The sequence below is a fragment of the Euwallacea fornicatus genome, chromosome 12, assembly GCF_040115645.1.
Source record: "Euwallacea fornicatus isolate EFF26 chromosome 12, ASM4011564v1, whole genome shotgun sequence".
Taxonomy (NCBI): Eukaryota; Metazoa; Arthropoda; class Insecta; order Coleoptera; family Curculionidae; genus Euwallacea; species Euwallacea fornicatus.
This window is the reverse complement of record NC_089552.1, coordinates 3467072-3483697: the sequence shown is the minus strand read 5'-3', so window position 1 is coordinate 3483697 and position 16626 is coordinate 3467072. Positions and strand designations below refer to the sequence as shown.

At 34.7% G+C, this 16626-nt stretch overlaps 4 protein-coding genes across 7 annotated transcripts; 2 read left to right on the top strand and 2 right to left on the bottom strand.

Annotated features, from left to right (window-relative positions):
* The first annotated feature begins 217 nt into the window (after positions 1 to 217).
* Positions 218 to 1824, top strand: LOC136342517 (required for meiotic nuclear division protein 1 homolog). 2 transcript variants are annotated; one of them, XM_066288400.1, is made up of 5 exons: positions 218 to 714; positions 762 to 961; positions 1016 to 1198; positions 1251 to 1437; positions 1494 to 1824. In XM_066288400.1, the coding sequence occupies exons 1-5, from the start codon at positions 343 to 345 to the stop codon at positions 1653 to 1655; spliced, it is 1104 nt and encodes a 367-aa protein (XP_066144497.1). In that variant the 5' UTR covers positions 218 to 342; the 3' UTR covers positions 1656 to 1824. The 2 variants fall into 2 exon arrangements, with proteins under 2 accessions (XP_066144497.1, XP_066144498.1); XM_066288401.1 differs by having other exon boundaries at positions 585 to 714; positions 812 to 961.
* Positions 1731 to 4649, bottom strand: car (vacuolar protein sorting-associated protein 33A). Its single transcript, XM_066288394.1, has 11 exons — positions 4335 to 4649; positions 3888 to 4037; positions 3623 to 3830; positions 3464 to 3567; positions 3066 to 3406; positions 2804 to 3010; positions 2575 to 2751; positions 2426 to 2524; positions 2220 to 2376; positions 2050 to 2156; positions 1731 to 1996 (listed from the first exon to the last, which is right to left on the bottom strand). The coding sequence occupies exons 1-11, from the start codon at positions 4462 to 4464 to the stop codon at positions 1883 to 1885; spliced, it is 1794 nt and encodes a 597-aa protein (XP_066144491.1). The 5' UTR covers positions 4465 to 4649; the 3' UTR covers positions 1731 to 1882.
* Positions 4650 to 4926: 277 nt separating this feature from the next.
* Positions 4927 to 13350, bottom strand: LOC136342515 (ankyrin repeat and protein kinase domain-containing protein 1-like). Of its 3 annotated transcripts, none has more exons than XM_066288398.1 (9): positions 13110 to 13350; positions 8773 to 8883; positions 8408 to 8717; positions 8195 to 8355; positions 8060 to 8140; positions 7833 to 8001; positions 7685 to 7776; positions 7475 to 7630; positions 4927 to 6612 (listed from the first exon to the last, which is right to left on the bottom strand). In XM_066288398.1, exons 2-9 carry the CDS (start codon positions 8878 to 8880, stop codon positions 6298 to 6300), a joined length of 1392 nt encoding a protein of 463 aa, XP_066144495.1. In that variant the 5' UTR covers positions 8881 to 8883; positions 13110 to 13350; the 3' UTR covers positions 4927 to 6297. The 3 variants fall into 3 exon arrangements, with proteins under 3 accessions (XP_066144495.1, XP_066144494.1, XP_066144492.1); XM_066288397.1 differs by lacking the exon at positions 13110 to 13350 and adding an exon at positions 12513 to 12987; XM_066288395.1 differs by lacking the exon at positions 13110 to 13350 and adding an exon at positions 10494 to 10550.
* Positions 13351 to 14731: 1381 nt separating this feature from the next.
* On the top strand, positions 14732 to 16615 carry Coa7 (Cytochrome c oxidase assembly factor 7). The gene is made up of 3 exons (XM_066288406.1): positions 14732 to 14935; positions 15742 to 16025; positions 16107 to 16615. The coding sequence occupies exons 1-3, from the start codon at positions 14836 to 14838 to the stop codon at positions 16455 to 16457; spliced, it is 735 nt and encodes a 244-aa protein (XP_066144503.1). The 5' UTR covers positions 14732 to 14835; the 3' UTR covers positions 16458 to 16615.
* Positions 16616 to 16626: the final 11 nt, after the last annotated feature.

The following is a 16626-nucleotide window of genomic DNA, read 5'->3' as shown; positions in this document are numbered from 1 at the left end:
TTGGATGCGCTATTCAAAAAGTAGTTGTGCAAATTGCACGATTTTATATAGGAAATTACATGACAAAATTATTATGGAAATACTGTACATGTGTATTAATCATAGAATGATAAGGTTAATTCAATTTAAATTTTTTTATTTATTGTTCCTCTATCATGTTCAGATTGAACCTACTTGATTCGATAATGAATCGAATCAATTCGATTCTGGCCATCTCTACTTAAATGCCTAACCTAAAATATCAAAACGGCAACTTTAAGGTCAAGAACAACTCATTATTCCTCATTCTTCTTGAACTCTTTATTAACGCTTTGAGTATCACCGCTGCTGTCGTTAAACACCATGTTCCTAAATCTTAGTAATAAGTCTATCCAGACTCTAATGGCGAAGCCAAATCTCATTTTCCAAGCGTTCAAAAATTTCTCAAATAAAACATCCCAGAATTTTAATTTAAAACCCACTACCGGTCCGTCGCTTTTATCTAGGTTTGCAACCAACAGCCCCCACGAAAGCATAACCTCGATACAACTAAAAAAGCGACCTGCACGAAAAAAGAAAGCTTTTGAAGATGAGGTTTCTACCCCTGGGGTATTTAACGTTGTGGCATTTGCCACATCAGAGGAACTCAACATTGAGTCCCTGATAAGTGGCCTGAAAAAACAAGATTTGTATGACCCTCAGTGCATACCAAACGAAAATGATGTTATCCATGCTGTAAGTTCATGTTATGCTATAATATATTATCTATAGACGGTTTTTAGTTGGCTAAATACAGGGTTGGAAAAGAGCAAAGAGAAATATTTTTCTTCAGAGATGGGGGTGTGGTTTTGTGGAACATTACTGACTTAGAAAGCAGCAATGTTCTTAGCTTTCTAAGATCATATGAACAGGACAGCTACTCAGAAAAGCTTGTTCAATCTGAAAGTGAAATTATGAACTACAAGTACCACTTAGATGAGAAGTAGGGGAATTTTGTAGAAGTTTTTGTGAGTGTTTTTATGGTTTTATGTATTAGGAAGGCAAGTTGCCTTGATAAAGCTGGCACATTCCTACTGAGCAACGCAGAGAGTGAGAATTTAACATTAGTTAAATACACCTTTTCCAATGTAATGTTTTTATCTGTTAAATTGGGCATATGGGAAGCATCTTTAGAGAAATATATTGACCAAATTGAAGATGTTACTGAGGACTTGAAAAGGTTTTACTTGCAATTGTTTTTGGACTAAAAGTAACAGAAAAATTTGTTTAAGAGGGAAGAAAATTAAAATGTCAAGGGAACAAGCCCTTCAAAAGCATGGAGAACTATTTGCCTTGAGGCATTATTTAAATTTAAGCTCAGATGTTTTAGACACTCCAGATTTTTACTGGGAAAATGAACAGTTAGAGAGCATATACAATCAAGTGTATCAGTACTTTTCCATAAGTAAAAGGTCAAAGGCAAGTACACCAAATCCAATTTTATGATGATGAACTGCTTAAAGCACAATTTTCAGGTTATGAATGAAAAAATTAACCATTGTGTAGCTCTAATAGAATTAATTTCTCATCACCTGGATGAGAAACACCACACTCGACTAGAATGGATGATTATTATACTTATTTTAGTGGAAGTGGTGTTTGAAATTGTACATTACATAGACAGATATATGCATTGAGGAATAAATTAAATATTGAGCACAAGAGAGATTGTTCTGTGACCTCTGTTAGAGAGAAAATTATGGACCAAAATATTTACAGGGAATCAATATTTTAAGCATTATTTATTTTTAAAATATGACAGCCTTTATTATTGTTAAACTAAAATATATAAAATTTGTAATAATATCCTAGCTTTTTTGCAATTTATATTTAATTAATACAGGATGAATTAAATGATTCAACTTCATCCCTCAATTATGGACTTCAGGAATGAATCTCCATTTATAAGTTTAGTAGTGGCTATCACAAATTCAACATTTGAGTCTTCTTGCTGTGACAAAAATCTTAAGGCTGAAATCTAAAAATCAAAATTTTCAAACATACTGATTTGGAAACAAACACCGGTTATACCTCTGCAAATGTGCATCCACCAATGAAAAACACTAAAACAACCTTTGGAGAATCGAAATTTTGAACTGTGTTTGAACTCATTGAGGGAGATTCGTCTAAAGTGGGACCTGAAATTTAATCATCAATAATTACCACGTAAACAAAATGTAAAATAAATACTTTAAACTCACCTGGTAACAAGCCTAGTACGTCATGTAAATGTTTCCATCCTCCAATCTTCGTCACTTGTTCCACTAAGCGAACGCTAAGAGGAGCATAAATCGTGTGTACATAACAAATATCAGTAGGGTTAATCTCCGAGACGTCCTCCATAACAAGACGCTGCATCTGAAAGTATCTCTTCAGCCAACTCCTGCTACAAAATTACATAAAATACCTTTCTCAAAACTGTATATTGCCTTGTACTGGATTGCACCTTAAAAAGCCCCACTTTTTCCAACTTTGTTATGGCTAAGAGGGCCTTCAGACCATAAACCTTGAAAGAAAGTTCCAAACATACTTTCATGAGAAAATATAAATTTTCACCTGCACTAGTTCTTTCTTGTAGCCTTCCAAAACTTTAGGTTTAAGGCCTGAAGAACAAAGACATTGCAAGCAAATTAGCCTAAGAACTTTGATAAAAGGTTTTCCTAGAGCTATTAATTCTTCTATATAATTACTGGGTTTGTCCACTTCGAAACAAAATAAAAATTCTTGTTCTGCCTGTAATAGTTTTAGTATAGTTTGTAATTGGTCAACATATATTTAATAAAACCTTCAAAATGTCAACAAAATCGTGTTCATCTGTATGTTCCTTGATGCACTCTGCTATAGATGTGTGTAAGGCAATTTGTTTTTTCTTCGCTAAGATTTGCGGCAATCTTTGGACATATAACTTCATTTCTTGCACTGATGTCTTTTCCTGCGTACTTTCTATTTGAGACGCTATATTTTTGGCCTGCTTAGCTAAGTACATGGAAGCCTTTCAAGGTAAAATTTACATTATTAAAAACACACGACTATTAAATAATTATTACCCCTTTAAAGCTTTTGTCCCTAATATCAGCGAAAATCTTATCTGATGAGTTTAAAATCACTTGTTTCTTGTCTTCAGATAAAGACTCTGTAGACCTCTCTTCACTACTCAAAAAATTGTCTATGGGAAAGTTTACCGTCGTGTTATTGATTCCAAATATTTCATCAATAAGTCCCTCATAAGTTAACTGGGTTGCTAAAGGAGTTATCAAATCAATTGACCGATCAATTAAAATAATTTGATCAATGCAAGACACTTCATTTCTTGCAGGCTCGTCATTACTGCTGTTTTTCTCCCTTTGGAGTCTCGTAACTAGGTCCCAAACCTGCTTTGCAGCAACTCCTAAAGTATCCATCAAACCTCAATTTTTATAAAGTATCAGATAAAGTAGATTAATACCTTTGCCCCAAACCCTTGGAATTTGTCCATATAACTTTTGAAGAAATATTATGGCTTGAGCTGTTTGGTAAATGTAAGTAGGATCATTTTCAATATTAAATTCTCTATAACATTGTTTTAGATTTAACAGTCTCATTAAAGTTAAATTAATTATAGTACCTAAACACCTCTGGTATTTCCATTGACACCACATCAGAATCAAAGGGAAAAAGTTGGCAGTTGAATTCCTCAATAAAAATCATATTCCCAAACACTCCTTGATGTTTTAGAGCTTCCTCACATAGCAAACTCTTTTTTGGTACAAAAAATAGATGATACTGTTTCTTTGAGTTGTGTCTGCCTTTAGCATCATCTTTTACATTTTTTGCTGAAGAATTATAGTTGAATTTATGATAAAAAAAACGAATTTACATCTTAGTTTTACCTATGTAGTCCATTAAATGTAACTTTGGCCTTGCAATAAATATAATATGATCCACATTAGTTTCTGGAAGAGGTATTGGCCGTAAAGGATACATTTTCCTTACCGAACGTTCACTTAATCTGATATATTCTGCTATTAAGCCAACTGGACCTTAAATATTGAATAAGAGATATTCCCATGATACCAGTAACATAATCTATAGTGTAGAACTGTAAAACCAAGCTTTAGTCACAATCATACAACTGACTTTTAATACTCCTAAGCCATGCTTTTGATAAGCCTAAAATGCAATTGACCAAATCAAAGTTAAGAATTTCCTTATTTTATTTGTATAGTTTTAATCATCTGGCGTGTTCACTTTTACCTGATTCTTGTTAGATTATTTTTTGGCATTTGTTTATTCATTGCCTAATACTTCAATTAATTCTGACTTATTTATATTCTTACCTGCTAGTGTATTATCCCACACTATAGCTTTCGTCCCTGGACATTTTTCAAGCAATTTAGCCAAATTACCCCACGCAGCGGTCTGCACCAGCGAAATGTCCACCCGCCCCCCTTGTAAGTGGGCAGACATTATTTGTTTTTTCAATTATCAAAAAACTGATAAGCGCAGAAAAGTATATGTAGGAAATGTTTAACTTTTTAACTATTATTACGCTAGTTTTATACAGAGTTTTGAGTAATAATTAATGCATAATTATTCATGAAACATTGTTTACTGATATAAATCTTTGTTTATATTTTCTTATTAGTGTTGGTTATCAAAGTCAAAAACAGTCAAGTTGATTGACATTCAACTAACCAATCAGGATTGTTATTATTTGCACAATTTTCAAAATTACGTCACTGGGTATGCTAGGAAAGTTGGCGCGGAAATGCTAGTTAAGAAATAGTTAAATGTTAAAATTACAATGTGATAATGTTCATTGTATTAAACATGTCCGTTTTAATGTATTATTGTTTTAGAAATTTACTCCTTATATTACCGTAAGATGCTGTATATTTCATTTTATTTTAATTAAATAAAACTAGGTGATTATTTTCTTATATATTCAACGGTACAAATATACAAAGAGTAAGGATACAAATATATATAAAACTACCATAGAAAACTTCAACAGCACAGATAATACCAATAATTTCACAGGAACTGTAGTTGCAGTTCTTCATGTCTATTGATATTCCAGCATTGTACGTTCTTCTTTTGGCGATGACCACTACTTCTAAAATTAGTGCTTGTGCTAGTTAGTACCGAGTATCCAGGGGTGGTTAAAAATGTCCAAATATTAGTAAAATAGTAATTAATACAGCGGTTAATCGGAGGTTAACATCAGTTTTGTAAGACAATTAATATGTTGCTGACTTATAAACATTCCTTTAACTGTAGCGAGCCCTCATATTGCGGGACCATATTGTTACTATAATGTATTGTAAATACAAAAAAAACATATCTACAGTATAATTTTACTATAATAGTCTAATTATAGCTCGATTATAGTTAATAAATGCGCAGGTACTTTTGCTATGTATTAGTTTTATTAGGTATATTCATACGTTTGTTGACTATCCTTGAGTCATAATGCTTGGGGAGTGAGGTATAGTTAAAGGAAAAATAACAGTAATAACAGAGTTTATAGTGATAATATGTGTTTAGTAGTGCCGCACTATAATTTTGTTCAGATTATTCTATTTTGTTAAAGATATCGCGGTCATGCCATGTGCCGACCTATATACGATGCGTGTTATTATATGAGATTAAAATTCATCTAAGCATTAAAATGTGCATTATTAGGCAAGAAATCGCGGCTCTTCGTAAACTTTAAAACCATGGTTAATTTGTTAGTTAAGAGTTAGTTGCGAAGAAAATTAAGGACCATTAAAAAAAAGCTCAAGTAGATGTTAAAATTTCAGGAGCATGTCTGGGGTTTATTCATCTGTGATCTATAATATAATCAATGGTACATAGTAATTGGTTTAATTAGGGCGCCACGTTAGCGGTTAAGGTTTTTTAAACGATCACCCGTTCGTCGCATGTGCCAACGCGAAAGTATGTACCTCCACTTGCACCCATCAGCTTAATCCAGATAAGGCCAAGTGGAGGGCCGATAGCGCATAAAATTTGTAATTAGGTGTATTATATGTGAGTAGATGTGTTAATAAAAAAGTGTTCTAACACGCAAACCAATGAGTTTTAATGTTATAACTGTTAGAATTAATGTCACAATAAGAGTGGTCATCTTCTACCGTATGCGGCCTTCCCAGGCACAAAAAAATATTAAACTGGAGACATAGTTTCCGTCATATCATGAAGAGGTATAGGCCATAACGCCTGCAGCCCGAGAAAATTTTAAAATCAACATCACAAATTGATCACCACCGGTTCAAAATGATCAGCCACAGCTCAGCTTCAACTGTAATCGAAACACAAGTACTTTTTCAAACAGGCGGGGATATCAAAGTCCCCAGCTGTGTTCATCAGTTTCGACCCCATTAATTTCCTCAGGTACAACCGGATTTGCTTCTTCAGAGTCAGTGGATATTTTGCCAAATTTAATAGTTTCTCTTTTTGATCTGGGGATACGGCTTGATTTCTTCTTATCATGCACGGATCGAAGGCTTCACAGGTCTCCATTAGGAGGAAGAAGATAGAGTTGTCGGTGACGACGTTGTGAAGGCAGTTTAACATGCCTGCTGGGTCTCGAAACTGGGTTTTCATTACCACCTGGAATAGAAAAAAGGGATGGTATTGGTGGTGTTAGATGGGGTCGGTGTGATATATTGACAATCAGAGCTTGAACTGCAGTTTTTCCGATAAGGATTGTTCCGATTTTGTTTGCTCTTTCGATATTTGTACATTCGTTTCAGTCCAATTCTGAGGATCGAACTGACAATGAAGGGCACTTTTCAGAGCATTCATGGCATAATTAATGCATAAAAAATAGACCAAAAGGTTTGCAAGAAAACGAGTGATGGGACCCTAAAGCATTTCAATTCACTACAAATAAAACGGGAAAGTCGATTCAATGGATTACACTTAGATATAGCACAGGGTAAATGTAGTGAATGCAAACTGTAGCACCAGTGAATTGGTAGACCATCAAAGTCTATTTCAAGGCAGAGTGATCAAAGCCTTCGTTTATCGTTTGCAATGATAAAGCGATATCACTAACAATTCCTGTAGTGTTATTCTTGTGCCTATACCTATATACTACTATAACCTATACTTCCCGACTCCTTATACGCTAACCATATCGAAAATGGTGTGTTTTTGGTTATGGGTCTATTAGCATTTTTTTAATTATTTTACATGATTTTAGTGCCCCCAGAAATATCTTCATGATGATACATTAGATTTTGTACATCCTGAGCAGTGTACGCTGCCAAAATATCCATTTCCCTATCGAAGAGTGACTATAAAGTCCCGAAATAATGAACAAAATCGGATTAGTCATCTCTGCATGCAAACGAAATCAAAATTTGATATCCTGCCTTGTTGGCTTATTCTCTAAATAAAAAAACTCTTCTCCTTAATCGCTCTGAACAATTTATTGATTTTGGCAGAAAAACACAGATAGGAAACTTACCCTTGATCCGTATCTGATCAACATGCTGATAACAGCTAGATTGGGACACTCATTGCTGGCAACGTACTCAACGAGAACGGGCCTTAATTGGGAGCTGCGGTCAAATTCGTCGGTGAACACCTTTAAATTTGGGTCTGCGCCAGCCTTTAGCAGCATCTAAAACAATAATTTACGTATTACCGAGGGACTATCATTAGGTTAATAACAGACCTTCATGATATCATATCGGTTTGAAATCCCTTCTGCGCAAGCCACATGCAGAGGCGATCCAATGATTGGCGAACTGCAGTTAACGTTTGCTCCTGAAAGACCGTACGAATTAATGTAAAAATGAATAAAGTGTTAGAGAGGAATTTACCAGATTTTATAAGCAACTCCACTATTTTTGGATCGCCCTTCAAAATGGCCAAGTCCAGTGGGCTCGGTTTTCCCAGGTCGAAGTCTTCGTCATAATTGAGCTTAGCTCCCTGCTTAATTACCAAGTGTATGATGTCGATGTTGCCGGATAGCACTGCGTAGTGAAGAACCTGAAAATTCAATAAAACGTAATAATTCTGTATATTTTTAAATAGAACAGAGCCGTACAGTCCTATAGTCGTGTCTTTGATCGGCGATGGCATTCACATCAGCTCCATGTTTCAGTAGAAGCAACACTGCCTCCATATTCTGAAAGTATCTGCATGTATTTCTTCAGTTGATTCCAGTCCATAAATGACTTACACTAGCTTGACGAACAGCCTTCATCAGCGGAGTCAATCCTGACCTGTCCCTGCTATCAGGATTTGCTCCGAACGTGAGGAGAAGCTCCAAAAAGTCCAGGTCGCTGACCAAGTTGATTTCAGCCCCGAAGAAGTAGCGTTTGTTGGGGTCAGCTCCGTGTTCTAGATTCACACAAAGTCACCCCTTGAGGTTTGCAAGTGCATGAAAACCTACCTAGCAAAAGCCTAGCTATTTCCTTATGCTTATTCCTAATGGCCAGTCTTAAAGGTTCATCACAATGCGTTGTCTTAGGGAATTCCTCTCTCGTTTCAGGACGATAGTCCACTTTAGCTCCGGATTTCAAGAGAAGGCGCACAAATTCAGTGTACCCGTGCTCAGCACTGAGGTGCAGGGGACTATAGCCGCATTCATCAGTAGCGTTAACATCACTGCCTCTGGTCAGCAACAGCTGAGCCGCTTCGTAGTATTTTTGCCATATGGCATAGTGCAGCGGCATTAGTCCTTGGGTAACTGGCTCGTTCACCTATACCAACACTGCTCTAAAACACCGCATGTGTTAAGCCAGATGGATGACTTGCCTTAGCACCACATGCCAGGAGAATTCTTATTTCGTCTAGAGGCACCATGCGGATAATCGAGTCTGCCAGTTCCCTCTGCAGCGGGTTTCTAATGCACTCGGTAGGCATTTTCTAGAAAAAGACGATTAGTAGAAAATGAATTGATATTTATATTTGAAAATTGTAGGGCAAAAATGAAAAATTGGGGCCCTGACCTTGCCGATAAATCCTAAAATTAGATTAGATTTCCAAAAGGCTGGCTGTTGAAACAGGCACAGCTGATGGTAATGTTTGCCAACAAATAGTTAATATCCGAAAATATCTCGGGTTTTCGAGATCGAGGAAATGGTTTTGGCGGTTGAAGTTCAGAGGCGGTTAAGACTTTTCCTGTTTTCAAATTGCCAACTTTGTCTAGTCTAAGCACTCGAAGGAACTAGGTGTAACCACGATATACATCAAAAATCGCTTCCGGGTCAATGATTCGTAATTTCGCATTACTGGCCCAGAAACAAAGACAAGTAGCTGGGTAATTGACCCACCTTTTTTAAGTCATAAGCTGAGTATTTTTACATGTCTGCTAAATGTAACGGAACGTAATTATTGGGTTCAAAGCTGATTGATCTTAAGTTAATGAGTTGCTTGACCGGTAATTTTTGAACTAAACAGAAATGGTATATCTAGTGTCCTTTGTGTTGTAGACTCTTTTTCATAGTTCTTAATTATTAGTATTCCCGTTTGTATTAACGATAAAGAATACTACTCAGTAACACTTAACAATACACACTTACAATGATATGAGTAGGCGGCAATTCAACTACCGTTACTCTTACAATCAGGGCTCCTATTCCTACCCATCTTACTATTACACATCAACCATTTTAAATTTAATTTTAGAACCCATCTATTGTAATTTCCTGACTGCTGATAAATCTATTAAAACGCACTTTAAAAAAAAAAACTAAACTAATTGAAATAAAAAGTTAAATTGGGTGGTTTTTTATTACAATTTTTCAATGATTATTCTATTTTTACTAGTTTAAAATGTTTCTCATCCATTCTCATCGCAATGCTAAAATTTAGAACTTTACATTTTAATCACTTTAATTATTAATTTACATCACAGCTTCATAATATTTACCACTCATTTTGAATCATCCTTTCGGTTTTTCGCCTACCTTCACCCTTTGTTTGGGAGTATCGGCATCTGGCATAGGTGCATATTTATTAGGCAAAAAATATTATCACTGTACATTTTCTGAAATTTCCTTGTTTATTGCAATGTGTGAGCTTAATGCGTTTTAATCTTTGTTCATTTGGTTTCGTTTTAGTTTAGATATTTATTAAATCAAGGCTGATCGATGTAACATAATGGTGAGTTGAATAGTAGCATAAGAAATACCAATATTTGAGAATTTACCATGCCTTTCAGATATTAGCCACACAACATTCCAGGCGGATTCTGGTCATGTCCATTAAATGTTATCAAAAATAACGTTTTAAACATAACATTAATTAGCTTCTATTTAATGTTGTAAAAATGTTATACTCTACCCACATATTCAGGATTTTTTTTAAATAAATAACATTACACCGCCATGGTAAAGACCTTTATGTATCCAGTAGGAAAATTTGTTTGATTTCAGTGAAGAACGTGTCTGCTTCACGGCAGATTTACATACACACACATTTACACTTCCACTAGCAAGATAAAGGTTAAGAATTTAACAATACTAAGTACTTACAGCAACTTTAAACAAATAGAAGTAGTAAGTGAAGGAAACCATTGTTAGTCCTTGATGATGCCAACTGTAGTTGGCGATTGACGATAAACATAGACAAAACAAGGTTTTGGTCCTTAAGGTCATAAGGAAAAGTTCAAAAGCCGATTCTGATGTCACCGAATCATGTATCCGACCTACACATAAACGACCTTTGTGCTTTTTAGTACAACTTGTTCAATTTGCAAGTCTGAGCCAATCAACAAGTGATATTTGGCGAAGCTTCCTATCTGTGCAGGCGGTTTGATACATAAAAACGTATATAAACATGCATACGTTTCTATCTTGATCTAATTTATTGAAACGTAAGAGACATAACAGTTAGTGTTGCAACATAAAAAGAAATGAAAATCTTAACTTTAAATCTTGTTCTACAAGTACTTTTAGGTAAAATTAGTCGCTCAGTTCCTGAAGAAATTCTACTATAGCTAAGTCTACTTGGGACCATTTCACTGATACGCGCAATGCTACGTATACTTTAGTTATGTGGTTAAGGACGTAGAATTTTGCCTAATATCCCGAGTATATATAATAGAACTTGGAACATACAGCATACCAAATTAAAGCTTTTGACGCTCTTAAGTTACGACTGACTTTAATTTTCCGCTAAAATTTTCATATTGCACATGTATCATTTCCGTTCTCCGAAGATAAATTGCGATGATGTTATTGATGCATTTGGCGGTAACACGGCAGTTTTTTCCAATTTTTCGTGCCACCCTGTATATTTTCTCCATAGCCTCTTTTGGTTAGTTGAGGTTAGTAATCATTAAAAGATTTAAAATAGGTTTTGAAATATCAGAGGCGTCAGTTGGTCAGATGTTTGGTTCCTCGAGCTTTTTTCGGCCTCTAGTGAGTACCTGCCATACTTCGAATCCGAACATTGCCGCATGGCTTCTTTAATGAGTTTGACTCTTTCTCGGGGCACTCCAGATTACTAACTTATAATGGTGACAATTTGGTCTCATACGGAGAAGAACTTGACTAAAGACTGGGAATAGCAGTTAAAACGTCGCCATTTTCTTGACAGAGATAAGGTCTTTCATTATCCTATACCCGTCAATATACGTCGTATATAGTATTAGGGTCCTCTAGATGAATTCTATATGGTGACAATACCATCTCACATATAAAATAGATATGTTCTCTGTCATTTCGATTTTAAATTTATGTTAAGAAAGTCGTAAAGAAAATGTTAAAAATTACCAATGAAAGCAGGAAAAGGTGGACTTTTCTTAAAGGAGGTGTTGCATTTTTCTATACTCGCTGAAAGTGCATAATTATATATTTTGCATGCCAATATAGGCATATTCTGTATGACAAAACTATCGTACATATATGTACAATAGCAATAAATTCTGTTAATAATAGATTCACGTTTATGTTATGAATATTAAAATTTTGTGGATAGTGCCTCATTTCTTGATGTTGCTAATGTATTGTATTCTTTTAATTATTTGTTCCAATGTGCATATCCAATAGGTCAAGTATTCTAAACGTTAGTTAGTCTGGCGTAGCTTGATTTTAGCTTTATTAAAGCGTAGCTCTTCAGAGTCAATGGAAACTGCGACTAGAAGTCGAAACGTTGGCCTATTCTTGATAATGAAATAAGGTATTTCATGGTTATACATCCGCTAATTCCGTCACATATAGTATCTAGAGGAAACTAAATACTACCACCAGTGAGAACTAATATGAGCACTTCGCTTTTATATACATTCAAATTAGATTGAGCGCGAGCGTGAGCGTCGGTTGACTTCTGGTATAAAACCGGCTTCGCACTCCATGCGGCATGCAACTCATGTCATTCGCCATTACAACTATTGGTTCATTGCAACTTACGGAATTGTGATAGTTAATACAATCTATCTTTCATCACCCCCTCTAGAATGTTAATACGCTAAATCCTTTCGTTAAAGGCCAAGATTTGAATGGATTCTTATTACTTAATAAAAAAAGCTACCAAGAAACTGAGAAACTTACCGCATAATCGTTCAAATAGCAAAGAAGGCACATCTTTCACCTCAATAACCGCACATCAATATTCACAAATATCACAAAAGAATCCCTAGATTGGTTTATCACAGAAATATCACAGCTGATGCGAAGAAGCATCTCATCAAGATTTTCCCCGATAGAATCTCTTGGGTCTTCACTCACAAATACATCTTCATCCTGCCTTTTCTAATTTAGCAATATTTACGAAAAGGTGGTGTTGTTCGCAAATATATGGATGATAAATGCGATGCAAAAGTAAAAATAACTTTGGCATAGGTAGATTCACGTGCAAAACCTTTTGTTCTTAAACATTTAAAACAATATTAGTCCCTTGTTTATTGTGAATAGTTTTGCTGCATTTCATTGACCCACACGCGGAGTTTGATCGGTGATCGATATTAATAATAAATAGTTTCATATACCCGAACGCAGCTTATAAAGACTCATTCATGGCTATGGTTTCCTAAGTGAATGAAGTGATGCACCAATATAGTCGAAGGACTTTAAGATAATAATTATTAGGACCTTTGTTGTTATCGGACAAAAGAACTCCTCCCACACAACTCTCATAATGCGACATACCTTAGTTGGGGCTTTAGCCTCTCTGGGTCACTGTACTCGGAGAAACTTTATTTTCCTAAATAAAGAAGATTTTCTTCTTTACTCCACTCGATTCAAAACAACGCAATATTCGTGGATGAACTAAAATCCGATGCGGAATCCAGTCTGGCACGGTCCGATGTGCCTTCTACGTCAAACTACGTCCAAACATTACAAAGTTTCTATTTATATACGGGATTTTTCGATGCGAGAGTACTAATTTTCGTTCACTTTGTGCTTTTCGTTAGACTTTCTGAAATAACAACTTTTTGGTGAAGGAAGTTGGCCATCAGCCTTTGTGGGGAGTTCTTGGAAAGCTGAAAGCTACGGTGGCCTATTATTGGAACTAAAATAAGTATAATGAGCGCGAGACCAGCCCATGGCTGCGGATGTCACCAACTTCAATTGAGCTTTATATGTACGGTGGAGATCCAACAAAATAGCCAATTTTGATTATTAAAGATAGAAGATTTTGGTATATTTGGAATCGCTTTTCTAATGTCTGAGGCTCTTTTGTAGCTGATAAGAAAAATGAAGACATTAAGTTCCTTAGCAAAACTATTGATGATTTCACTGGTGCCTCATTTGATAGATTCTAAACGCAATATTCTCAATCACTACAAAATAATCAAAAATATTGTTTTCAACATAGTATGTAACTGCATAAAAAATTAACTGAAAAATATACAAATTTTCATAAGATATCACAATAGGTGTGCGTTGTATATCAGCAGGTACATCCATTATCCTGAAATCTGGCTCATTTCCAAGTACGAAATTTCCTTTCTTTCAGACTGCTTGAGTGTCGAGTGCATGGTCTGGACCTCAACGAAATTCATATAGGTATATATAAAACGGCCAAAAGCCACCCATTCTACCTTTGTATTTGGTGCTCAAGAGCAAAAACTTAAAAACATCAACTACTTAGTTCTTTCATAGAATAATCAGATGTCTTAAATTTGTTTACATAATTTACTTCAATCAATTTATTATTAATAAAACTGCATTAGCCGGATACGCTGCGCAAAAAATCGACACGGTCAGATTTCTATAAACAAAACAAACCAGTTATTTATAGCGCAAAATGTGAAGGAACGATCTAAAAATATACAGAAATAAAATGTTGGATATGGATTATGAGGGCTGTTTAAACTTCTATAAATTCTGGACATGAGTGGCTGATGGTGTTTAGCGCGTGTTTGGATAAGTGGCAATATAAATATTGTTTCTAAACACCCGCAAAGTGAAAGTATACCTTTCCTTTGAAATTTTCAGTTTATTTGAAGATCAAAAAAATCTACTGAATAGTAATTATGTACTGTGCTATAAACATCTTCAAAATGATAATATTTTTTACGCCATAATTAAAACCTACACAAGTAAAGTTGTCTATTAGTTTGACAAGTGACCGAAATTCTGACAATACATATAATTTCATGGAAGAAATTAATTAGCAGTGATTAACATTAATTTAAAAATTGCGCATAATTTAATATAATGCGTTAATGAAATTTAAATCGAGCGTCTTGTGACGTCACTTCCTTTGTGGTTTTAGAAGATTGTAGAAATTTATTAAAATTGCGCGCCATCTGTGAGGCCAAACGTAAACATTAAGAACATAGTCATTAACCTCACACTTTCTTTTCCTGGTTTCCGAATATTTTGGAGTTTATTTCGATTTTAAAGCATTATTATTAATTAATAAGTTATGGCTTATGATTTAAAATCAGAAAGCGATGTTAAAGAATACCTAAATAATCTAGGGATTGAATATAGGTTCGGCTGTTACAGCGAGAAGAAACCTGAAGGTAAGGGCAAGACTAGTGCTATGCTTACCAAAGAATACTTAATTATTATTTAGTACTTGGGTTCATTTAAAGTTTAAAATGGTATTTAATACATATTTTTATCATTGTATATGTGCAGTAGCGTCTAATCCTAACTGGGACTTCATTGGTGTGATGTGGCTTTGGATTTTGCATTTTGTTACTTTTAAAAGGTAGGGAGATCTAAAACTTCAAGTTCAGTCAATTTAATCTATATTTCAAAATTGAGAAGAAAGAGTATCATGGGTCTTCTAATTATTACCCAAAACTTAAAAAGAAATTTGTTTTGACTCATAGGCCCTTTTTCTCCTACAACTTTTTTATAATTTGTGTTTATGTAGTGAAAGTAACGATGTGGTACTTCCTGTTTATGCTATTAAATAAATGCGATCTATGATAAACTGAGAAAATAGATAAATGTGAAACATTTTAAGGAGTGATTGTATCAATATAATAAAAGAACTGTATATAGCATAGGTTTGAAAATGTTTTGATTTGGAGATACAAGATGTGAGATGTTAAAAAGGTTCACACTGTATTTTTTGTAACTCCTAGAGTTTTAGAACTCAAGATATTTTGTCTTTAGTTAATCAATTTTGTTCATCTGCTATACTTTTTAAGAGATTTTTTGGTAATTAAAATTTTCATTTTATTTAAACTTGAGAAAAGTAATGTCTCTAAAATCTGCTTGTGGAATCATTAAAATCATTCACATGTAGATTTGTTATGATTCAGTTCTGGTTTCAATATATTTTCGACTGTCAAAAAAAAGACAAAATTGTTTCTAGTTTGTCACTTACTTGCCGACTTCCTAGAAGCCATCAAAAAAGATTTTGAAAAAGCAGCCAAAGTGTATAGAAACAACTGTGATGAATACAACTTTGCCAAGAGTTGCCTCAAATATGGCGCCTATTGTCTCACTGGTAAAGCTACAAAAAAATCTGATTACAAATCAGCTTATGACTACTTTGAGAAAGGATGTAATTTAAATGAGCCTTTTTCATGTTTCAACCAAGCTGTGTTATTGGTTACCAAGAATGATTCTTTAGGGGTTAAACAAGATGTTGTGAAGGTAAGTTGTCCCTAAATTGAAGCTTGTAAATTGAAATTCAGTTTACACCAAGAGATAAGGCTTGTAGTTTTTCGTTCTTAGGGAGCTACTTTATTAGAGAAATCCTGCGCGGCAGAAAATGGAATGGCATGTTACTATCTATCAAGCCTTTATATAGCAGGTGCAAAGGATGGCAGTGCAGTAGGGGAAACTCAGGAAAAAGACAATTATGACATTCCTAGAAATATGGAAAAGGCATTCAAGTATGCTTTGGAAGGATGCAAATTGGGTAACATGTATAGTTGCGCGAACGTTAGCCAAATGTACGCAAAAGGCGATGGAGTGGAGAAAAACGAGGAGAAGGCCCAGAAATATAAGTCCATAGCACTAGAAACGCAAAATGAAATTACTAAACCATCAGAAACATTGAAATTCGGGCTAGGATTAGACTAATGATGAGAAAAAACCCGGAAATTATGACTACGTGGTTTTTTTTTAATAGTATCCCGTTATTTTCCTCATAGTATTTTTTACAGCTTGGAGATTTTAAGAGTGTTGTAATTATTTATTGTTGACTATTTTTTATTGAATATATACGTCCCATTTATTCATCGAGCTGTTT

Excerpts from the sequence above, each read along its gene's own strand:
- LOC136342517 (XM_066288400.1), top strand. The coding sequence starts at position 343 with ATGTTCCTAAATCTTAGTAATAAGTCTATCCAGACTCTAATGGCGAAG. Across the intron at positions 715-761 it reads AAAATGATGTTATCCATGCT|TTGGCTAAATACAGGGTTGG; the intron begins GTAAGTTCATGT and ends GACGGTTTTTAG. Across the intron at positions 1,438-1,493 it reads CCATAAGTAAAAGGTCAAAG|GTTATGAATGAAAAAATTAA; the intron begins GCAAGTACACCA and ends CACAATTTTCAG.
- car (XM_066288394.1), bottom strand. The coding sequence starts at position 4,464 with ATGTCTGCCCACTTACAAGGGGGGCGGGTGGACATTTCGCTGGTGCAG. Across the intron at positions 2,157-2,219 it reads CGTACTAGGCTTGTTACCAG|GTCCCACTTTAGACGAATCT; the intron begins GTGAGTTTAAAG and ends ATTAAATTTCAG. Across the intron at positions 1,997-2,049 it reads GTGGATGCACATTTGCAGAG|ATTTCAGCCTTAAGATTTTT; the intron begins GTATAACCGGTG and ends TTTGATTTTTAG.
- LOC136342515 (XM_066288395.1), bottom strand. The coding sequence starts at position 10,535 with ATGGTTTCCTTCACTTACTACTTCTATTTGTTTAAAGTTGCT. Across the intron at positions 8,141-8,194 it reads AGGCTGTTCGTCAAGCTAGT|AATATGGAGGCAGTGTTGCT; the intron begins GTAAGTCATTTA and ends AGATACTTTCAG. Across the intron at positions 7,777-7,832 it reads GGAGTTGCTTATAAAATCTG|GAGCAAACGTTAACTGCAGT; the intron begins GTAAATTCCTCT and ends ACGGTCTTTCAG.
- Coa7 (XM_066288406.1), top strand. The coding sequence starts at position 14,836 with ATGGCTTATGATTTAAAATCAGAAAGCGATGTTAAAGAATACCTAAAT. Across the intron at positions 14,936-15,741 it reads CAGCGAGAAGAAACCTGAAG|TTTGTCACTTACTTGCCGAC; the intron begins GTAAGGGCAAGA and ends AATTGTTTCTAG. Across the intron at positions 16,026-16,106 it reads TTAAACAAGATGTTGTGAAG|GGAGCTACTTTATTAGAGAA; the intron begins GTAAGTTGTCCC and ends TTTCGTTCTTAG.